Below are 25,715 nucleotides of genomic sequence, written 5' to 3'. Positions count from 1 at the left end.
CCCCAAATAGGAAAGTACAAAATGTTTCCTGTTGCCGTCCTTTTTTCATTTCCTTTTCCCTTCTCCCTAACTGGTCCTGTAGTTCCTACTTTCCCCAGAGAGCATGGCAGAAAGAACACGGGGGCTGCAGCCAGACAGACCTGGGTGTGCACCGTGATGCCGCAACTGACCAGCTACGTGACCCTGGGGGGCCGGCCGGCGGGGGGCGGGCTCGTCTCAGCCTTTGCGCTCCTCTGTCAACGGCGACGAACACGTGGCTCTTCGGCTGTCCGTTGCGGTGAAGTCACAGCACGTGCCCGCAGGTGGCAGGGTGTGGTCCCTCACCTCCCAGGCCAGGCTCTGCAAACCGGAAGTGAGCAGGGTCATTAAAAGCCACAAGAATTTGCTCCCTTAAATCTTGCAATTTCCAATTTTGATTCATTACCTTCTAATGTAAAGGAAATTTTTTTTGTAGTCCCAAAGTGCCAACCGTTCGATTTGGAAGACAGTGTGATCCCAGGGTCCCGGGAGGGCCCCCCTCTGCCATACAGAGAGCTAACCTTGGCTCTGATGCTGCCGCCAAGGGCCATTTTGGGGGCTGTGGTAACTTTGGGACTATATATTATACCCAAATGGATAATTAAAAAAAACCCAAATACCATTTTTTTGGTAAAATGCCCTCACAAGTTACCGTAAGAGGTTTCATAAACAGACATTTCTAGTTCACGTCTATTTCCATCACTCTGCAGCTGCTCCCGGCACTGGTGCTCTGGGAAGGACGTGGGTGTGCTCTACCCCCAGGGAGCAGCGCCGGGTCTCCTGCACCTGAGCACGGAGCTGGCTCTCCCCGGAGCCCTGCCGGACCTCGCTGCTCTCCAAGCCCAGGTTGGGACACCACTTCAGGAGCAGTCCGGTGGCTCACTTGCTTTCCTGGGAATGGTGCTGGCAAACAGGTGCGCCCAGTCCTAGAGAGAGAGAAGTCACTTAGTCCCTGCAGCTGCTAGTCCTGTCCCCGTTCTCCTCCTGGACATGTGACGCAGCTGCGGACACACAGCTGCCCAAACCCTGCAGCTACACACTGGGCTGGCATGTCAGAAAAGGACCTAATTTGGTGAGGCCTGCCTGAGTTCTCCCAGAACCACTGGCCTCAATCCTCGTGTTACTTTCCTCAGTACCATTCTACTCAAAAAGGTAAAATTCTCATTTTGGAAATGCCCATTTTATAATTTCATTAAAAATTCAGATGTGAGAGCGTAGTTATAAGTCCTAATTTTTTAGCATCTGTATTTCAAGTTCCTTATTTGAAATTCCTTTCTAAATAATTGGGGCACTTACCAGGACGGTGTTTCGCACCCTGCTTCCTCCCTGTCTCCTGGTTCTGTCTCATCTAGACCTGGGAGACTCTTCTCTCCTTTTCATTCTGTAGAGCGATATCCATTTTGCTAACTCAGAAGCTTTTTCCCCCAAAATTCAGAATCGCATTCATCTCCCACGTGTGTCTCCTCCATCTGACTGTATCAGTCCCGACAACACAGCCGCTGTTAAGAATCCTGGGACTAGGGAATACAAGAATGACATCTTACCCGCTATGGGAGGAACTGGAGAAGGATGGTCTGGGAGGGGACAACAGAGGTGCAGACTCCAGAGCCTGCGTCAGTGAGGAGGAGGGGGCTTGGGTGTCGAGGTCCCCATGGGTGTCAGCCGATGCCTGCGGTGGCCGGGGGGTGGGGGTGCTGCTGAGGTCATTGTGGGCTGTGGCTAGAAGATGCTGTGGAGCGAAAAAGCTGGGTGCCCTGTGTCAGTCTGTCCCCTCCTCCGTGGGCTTTTCGGTACTCAGGGCGGACTCTGAGAGTGCAGCAAACCCCCCGCAGGAACAGTCCTGAACCCCGAACCCAGGAAGCAGGGAATGGGAAGAGCCTGCATCTGTTGCCGGTGAGGAGGGAAGCCAGAGCTGCTCCCGGCGGAGGCCCACGGAGCTCTTCCCGCACTCCTGACCACCAGTACCGGTCAGTCACGTGTACGGCCACCTCTGCGGTGGATGGGGGGCGAGGCGGGTCCAGAAAGACACTGTCCGCAGCATGGTCACTGCCCTTGGGTTGTCCCCAAGCCCGCCAGCCGGAGAGGGCGCCCAGACTGGATTCGATCCCCGGCCCCATTACTTGTTTGCATTACTGTTTCTTACCCTTGGCTTCTCATTATAATTTGTCTGGGGAGCTTTAAAAAATCTCAATGCTCAAATCGCCCCCTGGGGTAACCCAAACGTCAAGATTTTTTAAAGTTCCTCATGTGATTTCAATATGCGGCCAAGGTTATGTTCCAGACCCTTGTGGTTCCACATGGGTCCAGGGAGCAGCAGCCCTGGTATGGTCTCAGTCCCACCCTGGACCTCTCAGAGTAGGAAATGCATTTTGCCACCAGCCATGGGTGACAGGAAGCCCTGTTCCAATCCTCTGTTCGCTTTCTTTTCCTCCCTACACCCCCGCCGGCTCCCCAGTCCTCGCTAAGAGAACAGCCTACTTTCCTGCCCTCTGGCCGCTCTGCTCCCCTGCGGCTGCCAGGGCTGGCTCCCCCCCCTTCAGTCCTCAGACACCGTCTCTGTCCACCCCAGCGGGCTCCCGTCTACCCCAGTACTCCGCCCCGCCCCCGCCCAGCTTTCCGTTCGCTGCCCCTTCTAACCTTCCGGTGACGGCTGCTTATGTTGGAAATCTGTATTCCCGACTAAAATGTAAGTCCGTGATAGAAGAAAATAATTACTTTTGTTTTTACTGTCTCCCTAATACACGGAGCAGCACCTAGCACACAGTTGGGGCTTGATAAATCGCACAGTTGAATATTTTCCTTTCCTTCGTTATTTTGATCTGCCGCTGTGTCCCCCACTTTAGTTCCTCAGGGGACAGACACCAGTGACAACCGTTAGCTGCCAGGAGCACTTTATCTACAAGAGGGATACATACACAGAAATAATTGTGGTTCAGAATGCAAAGGACATAATTTATACAAAGGTGGCAGAGAATTACTGGGAAACATTAGAGAACGTTCAACCTGAGTAGAATTTAGAAGAAAGAGTAAACGTGATTCAGGCAGATGTCAGTGGAGGTTGACGAAGGCATTCTGAGCTAGGGGGACAGTGTGCAGTTGGGCAGAGAGGCATGGGACAGCAGGCTGGGGGCCTGCAAGGGGTCTGGGCATTAGCGCAAGCAGGGAGGACTCAGGATACAGAGAGCCTTATACGCATGGTCCCTCTAGCAGCCAAAGGGAGAGAGCTGAAAACTTTTAAAATAGGAGCCCAACGCGGGGCATGAACTCACGACCCTGAGATCAAGACTTGAACTGAGACCAAGAGTCAGCCACTCAGCCGACTGAGCCCCCCGGGCGCCCCTAAGATGGGATTGACACGACAGATTTTACTCTGCCAGTCCACCACACTTAGAAATGCCATCTGTCAGCTTTCCCGGACTGTCTAGAGGAGAGCCTGAGTAGAAGTGGGTGAGGGAAAGTAAAAAGATACATGAAATTATCATAATTCTACAAAAAACTTCTAAAATCATAGAAGGAGTTTCATGATTATACAAGGAGTTTCTTTTGGTTTTCGTAATTAACACCCTTTGGTAACACCTCCAAGTACAGAGATCCTTCCAAGTCTTAGATGGCTTTACTGTTTATATGGGGTATTGATTAATCATGAACTTTTTACACCACTGTACCAAAATTTAATAGAATTTATTAGGAATTTCAGAAAAAAACAAAGCTTTACAACTACAGCTAATACATAATTTGAATAACAAAATACCCTGTTTTATTTTCAAATATAATGCATGCGTTTTCAGTAGCATGCTCATTAAAAACAATGAAGCATTTCCATTCACTAAAAATGTATTATCAATAAAATATATAATAACCTTGTAGCATAAATGTAAACCAGTCAATTTATCTCCATTACTCATGTTATGATTTACCTTTACCTTATGGTTGTAGTATTTAAATCCTTAACAAATGCGGAAATCTATGCTCTATTTACAGGCCGTTGTCAGGGGCCGCGAGAACAGCACGACCGGCCGCCGCGGTCCGTCAGTATTTCCTCTGCAGCCTGGATCCGACCCCCGGAGACCCGCTGCCTCTCGGCCGGCTGTTCTGTAACACAAGGGCACCGGGTCACTGCGCGCCAGCACTCACGGGCTTTCCCGCGGGCCCCTCTTCACAGATCACAGACTGCGGCGGGACACGAAAGGGTACTCCGGTCCCTGTAAGGCTGCACAGCCCTCGGTCCCCGCGAGTCCCAGCGGGGGAAGGCAGCACACTCGGCAAGAACCCCTCAGCCCCACTCTTTCTGCCCTTTGTCATCATCTGCCGTGTAAGCGGTCAGAAGGGGTGGTCTTCTGCTCTAGGAGAGGCAGCGGCGGCTCACAGAACACCCCAGGATGCTGCGGGGCTAAGGCCGGGAACCCCGAGGCGGGACTAAGACACGTGCCGCAGGAGGGAAGAGTCCTGGGTGCGGCGGAGGCTCACTTAGTGCCCTTAGGGCGGTCTACTGTCGGGGCTGCGGGACCACGCGAAGCCTGGATGAGGCACACACTCTGACTGGGAAATCTGGGGGACGATGGTGGCATCAACTGGAGTAAGAATTACAAAAGGGAGAAGAGATTTGGGGGGGAACAGGGGAAAGGGCCCATCCTGGCTCTGCCCCTGAACATTTCTCAGACTCAAGAGAATTACTTGATGCCCCTCACTTAGAAGATTACACAAGAGTGTGTGTGTGAAACCATCTGGCAACAATAAGTCCATTTGCCACCGAAGAGTATTAATTAATGTGCATTAATGTGCATTAATGTATAAACTTCGCCCAGGTCTCCAGAGAGGTGTATGATCTTTGAGAATTAAACATAAATTCTCAAATCTTAAACCAACAACATTTGAGTTTTCTATATTGGGGCATCTGGTAGGTTTCTCACGTAAGACTGAGTGTTGCTCTGCTGAGTAATTCAGTTCCTGAGTTAACTACATAATGCTTTTAAGTTATAAAGCTGGACACACGTGACATACGTTATCATTTGAAAAGAAATTCTTATAAGTTCATATGGGCATGAAAACATTGGAGTGGAAATGTAAAATAAAATAAGAAACATTAATAAAAACCTTACCTGCAACATCTCCAAACCAACAAATATTCCTGAACAGATATTTCTGCCATTATACGGAGAGAACTGGGCTATAGCACTAGTGTCCCGTAAAACGAGGCGGCCGTGGTGCTCTCTCGTGTCACGCACACAAAGTATAGGAACATGATTACATCGTGCCTTTCTAGAACGTACATATTAAATCATTTTACTTATTTGAAATTGTGACGGACAGACAGGAACAAATTTTGAAAGCTTTCCAGAGGCCAGTGGATCGCGACTAAAGACTACGCCTATCGTGATGAAAACAGAAGACGGACGACGAGCTAAGACCGTTCACTTTATTCCTGGGGGAGGCACGAAGCACGTATTATGCTGCTTCACACGTAACTCTAAAAGCTTGGACATCGGTCTTCTGGACTCAAAATAAATCAAAAGCAGCTGAACAGAACAGCTGAAGCCAAGATAGAGGTACAATCAAGCAGGTGACAAAGACAGCTCTGACAACACAAACTCTGAAACTCTGCGTCCACCACAAACGTTAAGCCGTGTCTACTGAGGAAACCCTTGGGAGCCTCCACGTCCTGGGACAGCCAACGAGGCCCGGGCTCAGCCTCTGGAGAGGCGTCCGTGCGCAGGGCAGGCTGGAGAGGGAGGAGAGCAGACATGCACCGCGGCGTCTAACCCCAGGCTGCGTCCAGCATCGGAGGAGTAAAGCAGCCACAGAAGACGCTTCCTTTCCAGCTGGAGAATCTAAATCTGAGTGTGTGTCAGTGCTCCGCCCCTTGGGAGGGTGCTGCTGCGGTCTTGCAGGAGAGCGTCTGTTCTTAGGAGAACACGGATGCTTAAGGTTTAGTGGGGAAATATCGTCATGTCTGTAACTGACTTTCAAACAGCTCACGGAGGGGTGTGTGTGTGTGTGTGTGTGTGTGTGTGTGCACGCGCGCACGAGAGCCTCTCTCCTGTCCTTTCCTTTTCTATTCATTCTACTCTTCCATCCATCCATCCACCCGTCCTTCCATCTGTCAGATAAGCAAGTATGACAAAATGTCAACAATCAGCGAATCCAATTGAAAAGTAAAAATTAAAATAGTAGAAAAAGGGCAAATAAATGTTGCGATCCCCCTGCAGAACATGCAAATGAAGCAATTCTGATGGGGGAGGGGTGGATGCTTGTCACGTCAGCTGTTCAAACAAGCAGTTAACGTCTGTGATTTTAGACCATTTCTCCTGAAAATAAATGGAAGGTCTCCGACCTAGGTCAGTGATGACGAAGTAAGAAGAGGGACACGTCTGGAGATGAAGGGACTAAAAGAAGCCCACGGTTACCAACTGTCCTAGCGGGTGTGAGAGGTCCGAGAGAAACGAGTCTGGCCTGGCAGCGGTGGTTCGTCTACACTAGGAGCCCTCCAGGCACGAGCCGAGGCTTCTGTGCACAGCGCGGAGCACCGGCGCACCCGCGGAGTGCTCTGGGGACTCCGAGACCCCCTCTCCTCCCTCGGCAGTGTCTACGGTCAGGCCGCCAGCTGTCTGGGGTCACGCACTGTTCGCAGGTTGAGCGGCCGTGGAGAGAAGGGATCTCCCTCACCGCGGGCTTTCTCTCGCCCGGGTGAGGTGACAACCACTTATGCCACAAACAACAAAACTGTCACACATTCAGACACACGAAAATTGTCACTGCAAGAATTACTGAAGTGGCTGAATCGACAGAGGTGAGAGATTGAGCAAAAAGCCAGCTGGCACGTGAAGAGCAACCGTGTCCACATCTGTCAGGGCTCGAAGTGACAGATGTCACAGGCGCTGTGTGTACCACTCAGGGCAGCAGAAAGGCTGCTTCCGAGAACCATTTGCCCAGAGGGAAAGAAAAAGCGTAAGAAGGCAGGGGCAGCCTCTTACTACTTACAGGCGTATCTAGGACATAAGCAGAAATCTAAAACGTGGTAAGAAATGGATCCCTTTGTTTATGTGACAGAAAATAATAGGGAATGAAGCAGACTTGTGTAATCTCACTTCTCCCTCCAGATTTCAGAACTGGGCGAGCATCCAGTTAATCCCCTAACCGACGTCTCCTTGTTGAACACCTACCTTGATGATCGTGACACTACAGAAAGCATCGTAGTCTCAGATGCCCTTTCCAGAGACCTGTCTCTGGTCACCTCTGGCCACTACGATCTCTTCCTTCTGCGATTTCCTAAGGCCGTGCCGCCCACATAGGGTCTCAAGTCACATTACAGTGACTGGTGTACACTTTCCACGGGCTCTTTCTCCCTGTTAGCCTGAAAATTCCTTAATGCAATAAATTGCCATTTATATGTGTATATTTACCAGAATTCAGTTGTTAATGCAAAAAATTAAAAAAACCTTCCAAATAGCAATGTCTAGTTTTGAACTTCAAAGACACGAAAGGGACGGAAGCAAAGGTGGAAACCTTACCAAGGTAGAATTCTTAGTAATTTTCCAGCTAGGCTACACACCCAAAATTATCTGGAGAGTAGTACACTGATCCCTGTTGCTGTTCCCATGAATGATGGAATATTCCGGATGTAAAAAAAACTTTGTATTTTGATCTTTGTAAATGAGAAGATATTTGCTGATTCTAACAAAACATGTCATAATTGAAAGTTAACTGAGGCGGAAAACTTGCTAAAAGCCAATCTCGAGAAAAATTAATTTCAATACAGGATGCTTACACATGAAATCATGACATTTCCTAAAATAAGAGAAAAAAAAGCTTCTTAAAATGCTTACCAGAAGTGGTATTATTTGTAAGGTATTTTTGATGGATGGATTCTTGCAAATGGCTTCTGGTACATCTGAAAGAATTATGCCACGACACAGAAGTAATTTAGTTATGTATATTGACCAAGAAAAACCACTAAAGAATCAGATATTAAATTCTGGTATAACAAAATACTAAAACTGAGTTAAGAGTCTTTTTTCTATTGTGTCCAGAAATGGTGTTTACACTAATATTAGGTAGGAAACAGAAGTAGTTTGGTTAAAAACAAGGACATATCGAGCTCTCTGCTCAGCGGGGAGCCTGCTTCCCCCTCTCTATCTCCCTGCCTCTCTGTCTACTTGTGAGCTCTGTCAAATAAATAAATAAAATCTTAAACAAAAAAACAAACAAACAAGGACATAACACTTAAGTTGATAAAAAGGAATTCCTAATACTTTGACCATTCTATAACAATCTTTATACAAATACTAGGTTTTCTTTTCTTTTCCATTTGTCTTTCTTCTTCTTTTTCTTTAAACCAAAAGGAAATTCCCTTCTTGGAGCTGCCAGGAAAGCTGTCTGTTCTCGTTGTCACATCTGTCTTATATCTCTGGCAAGTTTTATGCAAGAGACTTTTGTGCCCGTCCTCCAACAGACAGTGGGAGACTTCTGAGGCTCTGGGCCCAGCCTGTTCTGCCTCCCTGCCCACAGAGTAGAAGCTTTTTTTCTCTCCCTTCCCCTCCCCCCAGCAGTCTCGCTGCCTCTGTCGCAGGACCCCACAGCCTCCGTTCTGTAGAAGGTTCTGCAGCGGGCTTCAGGGCCTTGTCTGTGGCTCCCGTTCTCAGAGTAGTTCACATTTATACTTCAACACTTCGTTAAAAATTTAAGCAGAATTCCCAATATCAGCTTGTATGGAACGTGGCATTTCTTTCTTCCATACTCTGCCACAGGTGAGCTAACGGTTATGTCCTCTTTCTAAAATAAGTGAATGTGTTGTAATTTTCATTATGATATTTTCTCTGAACCATAGTTTATTTAGAAATATGTTTCGGGGCACCTGGGTGGCTCAGTGGGTTAAAGCCTCTGCCTTCGGCTCGGGTCATGATCTCAGGGTCCTGGGATGGAGTCGGGCTCTCTGCTCGGTGGGGAGCCTGCTTCCCCCTCCCCCTCTGCCTGCCTCTCTGCCTACTTGTGATCTCTGTCAGATAAATAAATAAAATTTTTAAAAGGAAAAAAAGAAGTATGTTTCTTTTTCTTTTAAGATTTTATTTATTTGACAGAGAGAGAGGGAGCGAGTGAGCACAAGTGGGGAGGAGGAGGAGAGGGACAAGCAGATTCTATGCTGAGCAGGGAGCTGGACGTGGGGCTCGATTCCATGATCCTGAGATCACGACCTAAGACAAAATCAAGAGTTAGACCCCTAACCAACTGAGCCACCCAGGCACCCCTAGAAATGTGCTTCTTCTTTTTTTTTTTTTAAAGATTTTATTTATTTGACAGAGAGAAATCACAAGTAAGCAGAGAGGCAGGCAGAGAGAGAGGAGGAAGCAGGCTCCCTGCTGAGCAGAAAGCCCGATGTGGGGCTCGAACCCAGGACCTGGGATCATGACCTGAGCCGAAGGCAGCGGCTTAACCCACTGAGCCACCCAGGCACCCCTAGAAATGTGCTTCTTCTTTTTTTTTTTTTTTTTTAAAGATTTTATTTATTTGACAGAGAGAAATCACAAGTAAGCAGAGAGGCAGGCAGAGAGAGAGGAGGAAGCAGGCTCCCTGCTGAGCAGAAAGCCCGATGTGGGGCTCGAACCCAGGACCTGGGATCATGACCTGAGCCGAAGGCAGCGGCTTAACCCACTGAGCCACCCAGGCACCCCTAGAAATGTGCTTCTTAATGGTTATCTTTTTGTTACTCATTTTTAGCTAAATTGCATTGTGGTCAGAGTCTGTGCATAACTCCAATCCTTTGTAATGCTTCAGGCTTGTTTTATGATATAATATGTGGGCTCATTTTAATAAATCATCCACGTATACTTGCAAAGAATGTGTCCCTTTAATCACTTTCGGATCCCTGGTTGATTCCTACACATCTATTGATTTACTTTGTCCGTTTGTTCCATCAGTTACTAGCAGCGCAGAAAAAGGAATCTCCCACAATGGCCAAAACACATTTTATATATTTTGAGGCATGTTCCTAAATGCATATAAAATGAAAATGTTTTATATATTTCTCCTAAATTAAAGCTTCAATCATCATGATCTTTTTTATGTCTACTAATGTTTTCTGTGTTATAGTCAATTTCGTCTGATAATAATACACTGAAATAAGTTTTCTTTTGGTTAGAATTTGCTTGGTACATATTTTCCAACTTTTTATTTTCAGCTCTTCTATACCTGTATTTAAAACTTTAAATACATAGTTTATAAACAAAATATGGTTGTGTCATAAAAGCATAGATTTTAAAAAGATCTTTTAACATACAATCCACACATTCCTTGTAAGTACATTTGTACTCGGCATTTTATAGTACCGTATTTCTATCCGTTCTGTGTCTTCTGTGTTTATTTTTCTCTCCATTTTTGTCTTATTTTGAATCAATTTGAGATATGTGTGTGTGTGTGTGTGTACATATACATACATACATACATACATATATATATATATATATATATATATATATTTGTATGCCACTTTTCTTCTTTACCAGTTTGGAAATTGTATACTTTATTCTGGTCCTTTCATTGTGACCCTTGTAACTACCAGAAGCATACTTCCTTTACCAATATCTAAAGTTAATCTGGCGCAGAGAGCATAACGCTATGTGAAATAAGTCAGTCAGAGAAGGACGAAGAGTGTACAATTTCACTCATATGTGGAATTTAAGAAACAAAGCAAATTAGCAAAGAAAAAAAAAGGCAAACCAAGAAACAGACTGAACCGTGGAAGACAAGCTGACGGTCACGGGGGGGCGGAGGGCAGGTGAGCGGAGACGGAACGAGGAACGCATTTATAGTGATGAGCACTGAGTTATGCACACACTGTGGCACCACTGTATGGTACGCCTGTGACAAATGCAACACTATGTTAGTTATACTTGAATAAAAAAAGTTAAACTGTACCGAATTCCTTAAGAAGAAGCCTACTGCACTTTAACACCGTTTATGTTCTCCCAACTTAGACACTACTTTTAACAGGTATTTTAAGGCTAACATTAGCATCTTTGAAACACACACTACTTTATTAATTTTTTGTTTTGTATAATGTCGGTTCAAATTCCCCCCCTCGGACTGTCCATCTGAGACTCCTCTTGGCTTTCTGAAACGCAGTCCTCAGAATTTCCTTTGGTGAGAATGTGGTGTTAACAAAATCTCACAGAGAAAGGGCTACGGCCCGCACAGACGCGCAGAGGGAGGGGAGAAAAGTCTGTGCGCCTGCCTCCCTTATCTGCCCAATCCTGAAACGCAAGACGTGCGAGCCTCTTCCAGCCCTCCGTGTCCTGGTGCGCGTGTCTGTCCGCAGGCTCCAGGTCCTCGGGAGGCCCGGCTCATGCGGGGCGGGGGGCGGATGTCCTGCGAGACCACCGGCTTGAGTAGGCCCTGGGTTTTGTCACCCGTTCCTTCCTCTGTGAAGCCGTGAAGAGCAAAGCTCAATTCCACTGTGTGGGTTAAAGAAATCTCAAGACACCAGCTGGATACAGCATTCTCAGCTTTCTGGGCTTTATCTATATTCGGTTCCTAGTCTTAAGTATTCCTTATATTCAGGTGCCTGGGGGGCTCAGTCAGTTAAGCGTCTGACTCTTGATTTCCGCTCAAGTCATGATCTCAGGGTCGTGAGATCTAGCCCCACAGCTGGCTCCGTGCTAAGCGCGCAGACTGCTTAAGATTCTCTCTCTCCTTCTTCCTCTGTCCTTCTCCCAAAGGAATTCCTTATATTCTTACCAGTTTATTGTTATATGTAAGATTTTAAAAAATACTTAATCTGGAATTTATGGTTGTTTTTGAAAGATGTCAGTAAAGATACCTAGCCTGTCATGTTGCTGAAATAGAAGAGAATTCATACATTCCTAGAAGACAGACAAGCCTGTCAAAGAAATTAACATCATCATAACTGACCTGAGAATGGTACACTTGAAATAATAGGGTATACCCAAATACACACACACACACACACACACACACACACACACACATGTTCATATGTATTTTAGAGAGAGGGAGAGGGTGGGGAGAGGGGGAGAGACAGAGATCTCAAGCCGACTCCAAGCTGAGCGCGGAGCCTGATGGCACGCTCAACTTCAGGACACTGAAATCACAGTCTGAGCTGAAATCAAGACTTAACTGACTGAGCCACCCAGGCACCCCTGCTCAAAAATATTTTTTAAGTGTTATGTATTTGATTTAAGTACCTAATAATCTGGATACATTTTGTATTTTTATTTCCAATTTTTAAATTAAATTAAAATGGTCTAAGTACAAAATATAACATTTCTTATGAAAGGTGGTCTTCCGTACTCACAGCAGAACCTCTCATTGAGGTGACTGAGGGACTGGAGGAGCTTCTGTTCCGCAGCTGAGAGCACACAGATGTTAAATGGCTGGGTCTTATTTAAAGACAGATTTGGTTTCTGTAGCTGCCTGCTGTTCATGACAGTAAGAATTTCATCCTCAGGCACTGAAGCTTTCACTAGGTTTTCAGCCATCAAAAACCGAGAAGTACTATCTGAAACTACAGAAACTTTACATTAAGTATTCTTTGATCCCTTTTTTGTCTTTGTGATCTTCCCACATCCCTACTTAACTGACATGCATCTGTGTGTATTCACTTCACAAATAGAAACCCAGTAAATCTTCTGTTACTTTGCACTTTATTTGTTGGGATTATCTGCAGCTAGCATTTTCTCATCCTGATTAAAAAAACAGAAATTCAAGATGATGATGGGGAGGCCATGAACACCCCTCGCATGTTATCTGAGCTAAAGGAAAAACATATCACTTTTAGATTATGTTTGTGTTGTGTTTTTGTTATCCATTGGTAATTCAAAGAGAAGTTGAAGTAGATTGTCTTTAGAGTAACGATTAAGATAAGTTATGAATAAAAGAGTAAAATAAAAGGAAAGCAAAGAAAAGTTAGAAAAGGAGAGGATGGGCTGAACAGAACTGACTGCCAAGGGACAGACCCATGAACACACGAGAATTTGACGTATGATCCGAGAAGAATCCGAGTCTTGAGGAAAGGGAAAGGTGACTCAGCAAATTTGTTTGCTGCTTATAAAAGAAACAATTTGCAGTTTTCCTGTACATCATCCATTTAAACAAATTCAAAGGAAAGTAAAGACCTTAAGGAATGAAACCAGTAGAGCAATCTAGAGGAGAAAGAAAGAAACACTTCTGAACTTCTGTATTGGGAAGGTTCTTCAGTCTTAAAAGTAATGGGGAAATCACTAAGTAAAGACTAGAGAACGTATTTATTTAAAGGGTGGTCTTCCCTAATAGATTTGAAGTTTCTGAAAGGCAAGACTTCTGTGTGTTTTGTGCATTATTCTATATCCAATATGTAGCTGTCAGCAGGCAATTAGCTCTCAATCATTTGTTGAATGAAACAATAAAAAGGAAGTCTTCTAAACACATAAATAGAATAAAATGCAAATAATAAAGTAATAAAAACATTTGCAACTAATATGAATAATAGAACCCTTAATATTTAAAGAATTTGCAAAAATCAGTAAGGAAATAACAGAACTCCAATATCTATACAGAAAACCATATGAAGGAGCAATTCACCAAAAGTAAAGATACATGCAAAATTTCTTTGTAAGCAAATCATAGAAATAATTCTACGTCAAGTTGGCATATATCCCAGAAAAGTTTTAAATGTTATTTCTCAGAAAAATACTTTTGAATCTGCATAAGGAGCTGTAACAATGCTTATTTCCTCTGATCCAGTATTCATTTAATACAGAGAATTCATTTGACAAATAGTTATCAGGTGCCAACGACATGTCAAATACTGTAATTGTGATCCCTGGGATCTCTGTCTTATGGAAATGATTGAAAAGTCAGGGAAAAGCTTCATGTAGAAAGAAGCTCAATTCATTATCACTTAGAACGCACACACCTGGCAACAGTCCACATGTGCAGGATAAGGGGCTCAAAACCCACATGGTGGCTTACCTGTCACGTGCTGTGTGTGTATTTGGGAAAACACACATAACAAAAAATGAAATCATTAGGAACAAAGCTCAGAGAACACCTTTAAACTGAAACATACCTTCTTCAACATCAGAAGTACACCTTGTAGTGTGTTTTGGCTCACTTGAACTTGGCTGGGCACTTTGCTCCAAATTCTACAAAATATAATATTACATCAGAATAGGTTTCCATATTTAAATACTCACGATATACATTTATTAAAAGAAACATGTGTGCTCTATATAGTTTCAGTTATCACTGCTCATGTAACCTGTATATTTCCTTTTTCATGGAGCAGAAATCAAAAATTACTGGGATAAGTCCTTTCTAGGATACCTGAATATTTAAGAAAATGTTTCCTGTCAATTTTGGAAAAGTTTCAGGTTGCCCTGTTATCTTGGGTCTTTGGAAGAGGGGAAGTAGGGTGCTACTTAAAGGAACAGCAACAGTTAACGTAAGGTTTATGACCGAATCGGTGTTTCATTGTAAAGGCAGAGGCTCCGACGGGGACTAGTGTCAAGGACAAGACTTGCACAGAGCTGTGAGTGGGGAGCCTCATAGGCCAGGCCGAGGGCACACTCCTCAGTGCTGTGCGGGCTGGCTGGACGCGGCCGGCTGGGCTGCTGCACACCTGTGCTCAGCTGGTGGCCTGGCTACCCCTGTCCCTGGCCTGTCCTCGGCTGGCCGGTCCCAAGTCGCTGGTGCAGCTGTCTGCGAGAGCCCTGTCCTTGCACTCTCGGGTGCGCCTGGCCTCCCCTGGGGGCTGGAGGTCCCCTGCGTGGACACAGTCCTGGCACAAAGCGGGACTCGCTTCTCCCACCTTCACCGATCGCTCTCAGATTCCCTCCCCATGGAAGTTTGATTAAATACATTTCTTGCTACAAGGCGACGGGGCCATCGCTACGGTAACTGCACTCCTGTGGCAGCTCTTCAGTTAAAAAACAAAACACCAAATATCAAAGCAGAACAAGAGAGCTGAAACAAATTAAACTTTAAATCTCGATTTTGACTCAGCGACACTGACCTACTCTGAAGCTAACGAGGCTGTGGAAGATGTAGGCAGGTGTGTGAGTGGAAGGTGGACGTGGGGCTTCTGGAAACAACACACAGGGGCTCAAAAGCAGGCCACCAGCATGCAAAGGGGCACACACAGGACAGAGTAAGACCCAGAAAGCTAAAGATGGATTTAGGGGGCGCACTCATCGGAGCACTTCAAATTTAGTCTGTTTTTTGTTGTTGCTATGACAACTATATAGTGCTTTGCATTTAAAATCCATTTACACAAATAGCCCTTGTTCACTTGACAGGTTCTGAGACGTCTGATGTGAACAACACGGTGGCTGAAGGAAGGCCTTTTAAGGTGGTACGGTACTGACCACCAGGAGGTGGGTCTGTGAGTGAGTGCTGGGGTACTAAGCATTAAGAATAGCACGGTATTGGGGCACCTGTGGGTGGCTCAGTGGGTTAAGCCTCTGCCTTCAGCTCAGGTCATGATCTTGGGGTCCTGGGATTGAGCCCCACATTGGGCTCTCTGCTTAGCAGGGAGCCTGCTTCCCACCTACCCCACCCACCTGCTTCTCTGCCTACTTATGATCTCTGTCAAATAAATAAATAAAATCTAAAAAAAAAAAAGAATAGCATGGTATTTCCTTAAGAAATTAAAAATAGAGCTTCCCCATGTCCCTGCAGTTGCACAACTGGGTATTTGCCCCAAAGATACAGATGTAGCGAAATGAAGGGCCACCTGTACCCCAATGTTTATAGCAGTAATGGCCATAAGTCACCAAACTATGGAAAGAACCAAGATGCCCTTCAACGGACGAATGGATAAGGAAGATGTGGTCCATATACACTATGGAGTATTACGCCTCCATCAGAAAGGATGAATCTCCCACTTTTGTATCAACATGGACAGGACTGGAAGAGATGATGCTGAGTGAAATAAGTCAAGCAGAGAGAGTCAATTATCATATGGTTTCACTGATTTGTGGAGCATAAGGAATGACATGGAGGACGTTGGGAGATGGAGAGGAGAATGGAATTGGGGGAAATTGGAGGTAGAGAAGAACCATAAGCGACCGTGAGACAGTCTGACTCTGAGAAATAAGACTCTGAGAAATAAACTGGGGGTCTTGGAGGGGAGAGGAGTGGGGGGTTGGGAGGACCTGGTGGTGGGTATTAAGGAAGGCACTATTGCATGGAGCACTGGGTGTGGTACATAAACAATGAATCTTAGAACACTGAAAAAAAAAGAATAGCATGGTCACATGCAACTTTACTACATTGTACAGAACTAAATGATATTTGTTTTGCTGTTAAGAATACGTCATGTTCATGAACAGACATTTCTGCAAAGAGGACATCCAGATGGCCAACAGACATGTGAAAAAGTGCTCTACATCACTCGGCATCAGGGAAATACAAATCAAAACCACAGTGAGATCCCACCTCACACCAGTCAGAATGGCCAAAATTAACAAGTCAGGAAATGACAGATGTTGGAGAAGATGGGGAGAAAGGGGAACCCTCCTACACTGTTGGTGGGAACGCAAGCTGGTGCAGCTACTCTGGAAAACAGCATGGAGGTTCCTCAAGAAGTTGAAAATAGAGCTACCTATGACCCAGCAATCGCACTACTGGGTATTTACCCTAAAGATACAGATGTAATGATGTGAAGGGGCATGTGCACCCCGACGTTTATAGCAGCAATGTCCACAATAGCCAACCTATGGAAAGAACCTAGATGTCCATCAACAGATGAATGGATAAAGATGTGGTATATATATATACAATGGACTACTATGCAACCATCAGAGGAAATGAAATCTTGCCATTTGCAATGATATGGATGGAACTAGAGGGTATCATGCTGAGCAAAATAAGTCAGTCAGAGAAAGACAATTATCATATGATCTGATATGAGGAATTTGAGAGGCAAAGTCGGGGATTTGGGGGGTAAGGAAGGCAAAAATGAAACAAGAGGGATTGGGAGGGAGACAAACGATGTGAGACTCTTAATCTCAGGAAACCAGCGGAAGGTTGCTGGGGGAAGGTAGGGAGAAGGTGGTGGGTGATAGACATTGGGGAGGGCATGTGCTATGGTGAGTGCTGTGAAGTGTGTAAGCCTGAGGAATCACAGATCTGTACCCCTGAGCAAATAATACATTATATGTTAATAAAAATAATTAATAAAAAAAAACACATCACGGTTGATTTTCCTCCACAGTAAACATCTTATTTATATATATAAAAAAAAATAGTTCCTACAATATACAAATAATCGAATCCTGAACTTATAAGTCAGATATAAATTCTTCCTAAGGCACTCTACTCCAGTGCTATCAAACCTCAGAAGTGCTATTTAGAGCAGAAATTCTAGTGAAATGCTATTTACTTATCCATCTAGATGTTTTAATAGTTTATTTATTTAATTAAGATTTTATTTATTTGACAGAGCAAGACAGAGAGCAGAAATGGAGAAGAGAGGGAGCTGCAGTCTCGACCCCAGCTGAAGGCAGATACTCAACCGACTCAGTCACCCAGGCACTCCTGTTTTAATATTTTAAATTCAATCCTCGGATGAGGTTACATGTCCAGAAAATGTCATATTTAGGTCACATTTACTTAGCTCTCAAAGGATGACATCAACTAATTTTAAAATGACGTCTATTAAGCATCTGACTTTGACTGAACCTCCGTCTCAAACAGCCACCTGAAGCTCCTGCTTTGTCCGCTGCTGACCGTGAAGAGGCATCTCCGCGTCGCCCGCAGCAGGGCCTCAGGGGGAGTGTGTCTTCCTAACAGCGCCTCAAACAGCATCGCGATCAGGGGCCCCTGAGAAGCGAACTCCGCACCCTGCCGACCGCCGCCGCATCGGGCAGGAAGCTCCGGTCCACTCCACGGAGCACATTTAACACACGAGCTAGTCTTCGTGATTCACACTTAACTTCCTCTGTCCGGGGCTCTCATTTGCTTTTCTGTTTTTCTTCTTTCATGTACACTTAAAAACTTGGTTGCGAATAACATGTATCAATTTGTCATGTAACAAATATCATGTATTTATTTTATTAAATAAATAAAAGAATGAGGCTGGTTTGTTACGGTTGGTTTAAGGACTTCATTAGTAACTGATCACACAAAGAGAGGAGGGCAAACAAGTCCAGTATGCTAAGTCCCTAGGGCAGAGATCCCTGGGCTGCTTCCTACTGACCCTGGCCGTAGTTACATTTACGCTGCGGTCCACACTTCACAGCAAAATCACAGTCCTTCGAGAACATTCTGTCTCCAGGCGATCTTCCACTACGGAAGGGACAGCGGTGCTAACACCACACTTACATTCGCGCGCTCGTCACACTTCTTTCCTGCAGATCCAGGGTTTTGTCTTTTCTGTTCGAAAAGGCTTTTCTGCTTATCTTCAACAATTCGCTTTCTTCTTACAACAGGAGAGCCTTGAACAATGCCACAAAAATTCAAAATTAACCACGTACGTTACAGGCACGAACTTACGAATCACCCTCAATTCGCTCACTCGTTTGGTCATAAAACGCTCATGTTACACGTGCCATGCACGGCACGGTTACAGTAATGAGTCACACAAAATCTCTGCTTCTGAAGGGTCCCTAGTTTCCACCGGTGGCCTCCCAAGTGTGCTGCCGCAGGGCCAGGAGGACAGCCAAACACATGCTGTGTGGAAGAACAGACTACGGTCCCACTTTTTGTTCAATCTCGACGTCCCTGTGCTACTATGGGCTTGACCCTGGTGCCTTGCACGGCTGCAAGGTCGACGGGGGTGGACTGCACCCAGTGAACAACGCTCTCTTGGAGAAGAGCACGGGCTCTCCGGGAGAGAAGGGCGCTGCTACCGGTCGCCCGCGCTCCCCTGCCTCCTGCACTGTGAGTGGTACGTGTGCCCGCTGAGTGGACGTGTGGTCATCTCATCTGGATGAGTCTTCATAAAATGGAAGAGCCTGAAGAAGACTTTTGTGGTGCCTCCACTGTTTGCGCAACATTTTATTATTTAAGGTGAGTAGTGCACATATGGATATTTATTATTTTTTCTATGCTTTTTGTATGACTAATCAAAAACCTATTCTAAGAGAGAGAGAGAAGCAAATCAAGAACCAGAGTCTCAACTACAGAGAACGCACTGCAGGTGACCAGAGGGGAGGAGGCTGGGAGATGGACTAGATGGGGGACGGGGATGGAGGATGACGACACAGGTAGTAGTGATGAGCACTGGGTGTTGTATGCAACTGTTGAATCAATGTATTTTACACCTGAAACCAATATTACACTGTATGTTAACTAACTGGAATTCGAATAAAAACTTAAAGAGTGAAAACTGACAATATGTATACGAATGATTGTGGCTTTGTGCCAATAAAACTTTATTTATAAAAATAGGTGGATTTGGCCCATAGACTATAGTTTGCAGACCCCTAGATTAGATGATGTAGAAGTTTCTTTGACTATTAATATTTTATGATTTAACTTGTTTTAATAGCAATGCTATTTCTTTGGGAAGTTAAATTGATTATTTAATCATCTGTCAAACATGGGAGTTTGTGGGGTATGTAAGTATTTTCCTGATCTTTGTTATTAATAATAGCTAAGGTAAAGAACATCGTAAATGTCCATCAATGGATGAATGACTAAAGAAGACATGGTTTATACAAAGAGAATATAATTCAGCCATGAGAAGGAAGGAGGTCCTGCCATTTGTGACAACATGCATGGGACCTTGAGGGTATTATGTTAAGTGAAGTAAGTCACATAAAGGCAAATACTGTACGGTATCACCACTCAGCAAGCTGAACTACAGGCACCTGACTGGCACAGTGGTAGAACACGCAACTCTTAATCTCAGGGTTCCGAGTGCAAGCCCCACGTTGCACACGGTACCTACTTTAAACCAAGAAATGTAAACAGCGGAACCAGCAGAAACTGTTGAAGAGTGGTTAGAGAGGCTTGGGAGTGTGGGAATCAAGACGCTGGTCCAAGTACAAACTTGCAGTTAGAAGATGAACAAGCTCGGGAGCCCCGGCCCACGCACCGCGCTTGCAGTCCGCAGCACCGCAGCACACACTTCAAAGTCGCTGAGAGACCAGCCCTTACATGTCCTCACCACAACAGGAAAATGACAATTATGTGACTGACCGAGGTGTTAGCTAGCTACGGCAGTAATCATATTGTGATACATAAATGTATCAAATCAATACATAGTACACCTTAAACTTACACACAATGTCATGTCAATTATCTTACAATAAAAACAAGTGTTTTTCTGCAAAAAAACTTATTCTTGTAAAACCAGAGATCAAAGATAAAATAACACAACACAGTGAATAAGACAAAGAGCTGATTTCTCTCTTATTCTCCTTTAAACTCTTTGCCACATAATGACAATGACAGTATAATTATATTTCTAACAAAGTTAGAGTCACAAATTGAAAAATTATTAAATTATAAAAATAAACAACCTAAATGCATGTTGTACTTTGAGATATTAGCTAATAATGGTATACAAAATGAAGTCATCATAATTGGTAAGATATTTGAAACTAAACATTCAGAACATTATTAATAATACATTAGAGAAAAAGTATTTTAGAGAATACATAAAATTACTTTAAAAATTATTTAAAAATGTAAAAAAATGTATTACTTATAAAATATAAACTTATTATTATTTTAAAAGTTTGTATTTCTGGGACGCCTGGGTGGCTCAGTTGGTTAAGCAGCTGCCTTCGGCTCAGGTCATGATCCCAGCGTCCTGGGATCGAGTCCCACATCGGGCTCCTTGTTTGGCGGGGAGCCTGCTTCTCCCTCTGCCTGCCATTCTGTCTGCCTGTGCTCGCTCGCTCTCCTCTCTCTCTGACAAATAAATAAAATCTTTAAAAAAAAAAAAAAGTTTGTATTTCATTTTTATCTCATTCTTTAAATATTTCTATTTCTGATTAAGGTTATGTATTAGTACAGTAATACATGTGCATAGCATGTATGTGTGTGCTCAAAATTTTTACTAATAGTGGTATACGTTCTATATCTGACTGTACACATATAGTTAAATGCAGATACTGTAAGTATACATATCCGTATGTATAATACATATACATACATATACATACACTGTAAGAATCCATATAAAACTACAGCTGCAACTTTCTTGGAAGTTGCCTAGTAACTGAACACCTGCCTTTGAGAGTAAGAAATAATAGCATAATTCCAGCTAAGATCAGTTCAACATTTGTAACTGCCCAGGCATTGTTTTAAAAGTTGTAGGCACTATTATCATCACTATTTTTACAGATAAAGAAATTAGGCACGAGGAAGGAAGAGTAACTTTCCTGAGGTCAGAGTCGGTAAAAGGCAAAGCTGGAATTTACCTCCAAGCGGTTGATCTTGAACTCTGAAATTCTAGCTCTTTCCCTCTCTGCTAGTAACTTTCCTTCGGATCTGACTGTGTCTTACAGAAAGAAATCCATTTTGCATTGTGATCCAGGATGGATGAACAGTTCTGTGGAACACATACACCTTTACAATATATGATGCCCTCTGGTAGTTTCTATCTTAGAACATTCTGATACTAAAATTGTATTTTATTTAAAAAATTCTGATCACCACTCATGAAGTTGATTTCATAATCCACTAATGAGACACAACCTACAGCTCAAGAAGGAATGCATTATTTTATTCCCACCCATGTGGGTAAGCTAGATGCTAACTACGCTAGGCTACGTATGCGAAATATTACAGTTTCTAGCGAGATCGTTTGGGCATCAAAAGAGTCTCTACACTGTTTTCTATGCATAAGAAGATCTTGGAAAGTCCCTATCTTTCCATTTCTGAAGAGCTTTAAAAATACTTTAAGTGAACATCTTCTTGGCCACATGACTGCTGTGTCAAGAATTTGTCTCTTCCCTCAGCCTGTTTGTAAATCTTCTGGAGTCAAGACCTGCCAACACTTTTGTACTTTCTTGATTTGTAGCAAAATTGTTTTTGAGCTTTTTTGTTCTTTGTGTAGATTTCAGCTTTGTGGATTGTAAATTACTGATTCTGGGAACACTTACTTATGTGTATATGCTTAAAACTGTGTATTGTTCCATTCATATACATGCAGTTAAATACTATCTAATAATTAATATAGTAGCTGAGAACTGTGGTATATTTGCAAAATATAAATATATAGTTTACACTGGCATCTTTGGCCAAATTTCTCATGTGAAAATTCTACACATAATAGTTTTTCTACCAAAGCTCAAAATAAAGCTATTAATCATTAATTATTACATATTTAAAATGTACAGTATTCTTAATTATAAACATCAGGACAAATTCTGGAGATGTTCCGAGAATGATAGCTTTGGAAGAAACCCTGGAAGTTGATAGGTCCCCCTTTCCCTGGGGATCCACCTTCCTCACCCACAGACATTCAGCTGCTGCTCAAACAGCTCAGCGATGAGGACAGCCTCTCACATGGTTGGTGGTCTTAGCGCAAACCCTCCCGTACACTGAGCTGAAAACATCCTTGCGAGTTTTACCCTTCGTGTAGTTCTGTTTTCTCTTTCTTTCATACAGTAAACCTTCAAATATTTGTACACAGCTATCACATTTCTCAGGCTTGTGCTCCTTCATTGGACGTGACCCCAGTTTCCAGAGCTCTGTGTCACCCCAGTTTGTTTAAATAACCACTGAAATACACAGACAATATAAGAAATAATGTAGACTATAGCAGTACTTCCAAAGATCTGTTCATTATTGCCTAAAATTATATTAAATTTTTAAAAGCTACGGCAAACCCTTTTTTGGGGGGTTAGTTTTGTGTGGATTCTCTCTCTCTCTCTCTTTTTTAATAAACATGGTCAAGACAGTTATCTTTTTTCTTTCCAAAACGTAAGCAAACTGAATCCAACAATACATTAAAAAAATCACTCACTGAGATGGAGTGGGATTTATTCCTAGGCTGCCAGGTGGTTCAATATTTACAAATCAATCACTGTGATACACCACATTAATAAAGGGTAAGACCCATATACCTGTTTCAATAGATGCAGAAAAAGAACATTTGACAAAGTACAGGATCCATTCAAGTTTAAAAACCCTCAACAAAGTAGGTTTAGAGGGACTGAACCTCAACATAATAAAAGCCTGATATGAAAAACCCACAGCTAACATCATACTCAGTGGGGGAAAAACGAGAGGTTTTCCCCTAGGGTCAGAAATAAGACAAGGATGTCTGCTTTCGCCACTTTCATCCAACACAGTACTGGAAGTCCTCGCTGCAGCAATTAGACAACAAAAAGAAATAAAAGGCATCCGAATCAGTAAGAAATGAGTAAAATTTCCAGTATTTGCAGATGACATAATACTACATAGAGAAAACTCTAAAGACTCCCCCAGAAAACTGCTAGGACTGAGAAATGAATTCACCGAGGTTGCAGGATACAAAATCAACAGACAGAAATCTGTTACATTTCTATGTACTGATAATGAAGTAGCAGAGAGATGAAGAAAACATACTTACAACTGCACCGAAAAGAATAAAATATCTAGGAATAAACTTAATAAAGGAGGTGAAAGCCCTGTACTCTGAAAACTATAAAACACTGATAGAAGAAACTGAAGATGACAGAAATGAATGGAAAGATATTCCGTGTTCATGGGCTGGAAGAACAAATGTTACTACAATGTCCATACTCCCTAAAGCAATCTACAGATTTAGTGCAATTGCTATCAAAATAAGAATACCATTTTTCACGGAGCTAGAAAAATTCCAAAATGTGCAGGGAACCACAAGAGACCCTCAATAGCCAAAGCAATCTTGAAAAAGAAAAGTAAAGCTCGAGGTATCACAATCCCAGATTTCAAGATATACTAGGAAGCCACAGTAATCAAAACAGTGAGGTACGGGCACAAAACCAGCTCACTGGAACAGAACAGGAAATCCAGAAGTAAACCCACAACTATATGGTCAATGAATCTTGAACAAAATAGACAAGAATATGCAATAGGAAAAAAGTCTCATCAACAAATGGTGCTGGGAACACTGGATAGCCACATGCAAAACAATGAAACTGGACCAGCTTCTCACACTGCACACAAAAATAAACTTGATATGGACTAAGGACCTAAATAAGAAACCCAAAACCACAAAAATCCTAGAAGAGAGCACAGGCACTACTTTCTCTGATATTGGCTGCAGCAACATTTTTCTAGGTATGTCTCCTGAGGTGAGGGAAACAAGAGCAAAAATAAACTATTGGGACAACATTAAAATAGAAAGGTTCAGCAGAGCAAAGGAAAACAATCAATAAAACTAAAAGACAACAACTGAATGGGAGAAGATATCAGCAAATGATATTTCCAAGAAAGGGTTAGTATCCGAAATATATAAAGAACTGATACAACTCATCACCCAAAAAACAAATAACCCAATTAAAAATGGGCAGGAGACATGAAGAGACATTTCTCCAGAGAAGACATCCAGATGGCAACAGACACATGAAAAGATGCTCATTGTCACTCATCGTCAGGGAGATGCCAATCAAAACCACAAGGAGATCCCACCTCACGCCTGACGGAATGACTAAACTAAACACAAGGGACAAGTGCCAGCGAGGATGTTGAGAAAAAGGCGCCCAGGTGCACTGCTGGGGGGAGTGTGAACTGCTGCAGCGGAAAACAGTGTGGAGATGCCTCAAAAATTAAAAACAGAGCTACCATGTGATCCAATAAATTATGGAAGCAGTCCAATGTCCACTGATAGAAGACGGGATAAAGGGGACGTCACACACACACACACACACACACACACACACACACACACAGAGGAATATTACTCTGCCACATAAAGCATGACATCTTGCCATTTGCAACCACAGGGGTGGATCTGGAGAGTTTAATGCTAAACAAAATAAGTCAGTCAGAGGAAGACAAATACCATATGATCTCACTTGTATGTAGAATTTAAGAAACACAGCAAACAAAAAAAGGTGACAAACCAAAAACAGACTCTTCAACTCTAGAGAACAAACTGGTGGGACGTGGGGTATATACAGACATACATACAGGTACACAGGGTTTTTACTCAATCTATATGGTTTCTTTTTTTTTTTTTTTTTTGGATGTAGTGTGAAAACTAAAGTTACATTGTAAAATCCTAGATTAAAAGATAATGAAATCGTTAGGGAGAAAAATAATTTTTAAAAATCTCGGTTTTTGCCAAGAAACAGATTCTTAACTATAAAGAATACAACTGAGGGTCCTCAGAGGGGAGGTGGGTGGGGTATGGGTGAAACAGGTGATGAGGAGAAGAAGGGCGCTTGTAATGAAAAACGGAAAAAAAAGGGGGGGGGCGCCTGGGTGGCTCAGTCATTTAGTGTCTGCCTTCGGCTCAGGTCATGATCCCAGGGTCCAGGGGTAGAGTCCTGCATCGGGCTCTCCGCTCGGCGGGAACCTGCTTCTCCCTCTCCCACTCTCCCTGCTTGTGTTCCTTCTCTCACTGTGTCTTTGTCAAATAAATAAAATCTTTAAAAAAAAAATGAACAAAAATTATTTTTGCAGACAAGTACTGTAAATTTTTAGAGTCTTTGCATTTAGCTTCCCACCTGGTAATATGACTTCTGTGCCCTCAATTTAAGAAAACTGTGGGTGACTACCAACTGCCAGGACGTGGGCAGACAGCGACGAATGACAAGGAAAGCCCCCGTCCTTAAAATCTG

General features: G+C 43.4%; 1 protein-coding gene across 1 annotated transcript in view; it reads right to left on the bottom strand.

Annotated features, from left to right (window-relative positions):
• Window positions 1-1,442: 1,442 nt before the first annotated feature.
• CEP126 (centrosomal protein 126) overlaps window positions 1,443-25,715 on the bottom strand; it is a 92,988-nt gene continuing 68,715 nt past the window's right edge. Inside the window, exons 7-11 of the mRNA XM_047691602.1 lie at window positions 18,331-18,443; window positions 14,075-14,150; window positions 12,323-12,532; window positions 7,842-7,906; window positions 1,443-4,110 (exon numbers count right to left, since the gene is read on the bottom strand). Of these exons, the coding sequence (XP_047547558.1) occupies window positions 4,048-4,110; window positions 7,842-7,906; window positions 12,323-12,532; window positions 14,075-14,150; window positions 18,331-18,443 (527 nt within the window). The 3' untranslated portion in view covers window positions 1,443-4,047. The remainder of the gene's footprint in view (window positions 4,111-7,841; window positions 7,907-12,322; window positions 12,533-14,074; window positions 14,151-18,330; window positions 18,444-25,715) is intronic.

This window comes from Lutra lutra, chromosome 10 (assembly GCF_902655055.1).
Source record: "Lutra lutra chromosome 10, mLutLut1.2, whole genome shotgun sequence".
NCBI lineage: Eukaryota > Metazoa > Chordata > Mammalia > Carnivora > Mustelidae > Lutra > Lutra lutra.
The sequence above is the reverse complement of the archived record's forward strand: the minus strand, read 5'-3'. Positions and strand labels throughout refer to the sequence as shown.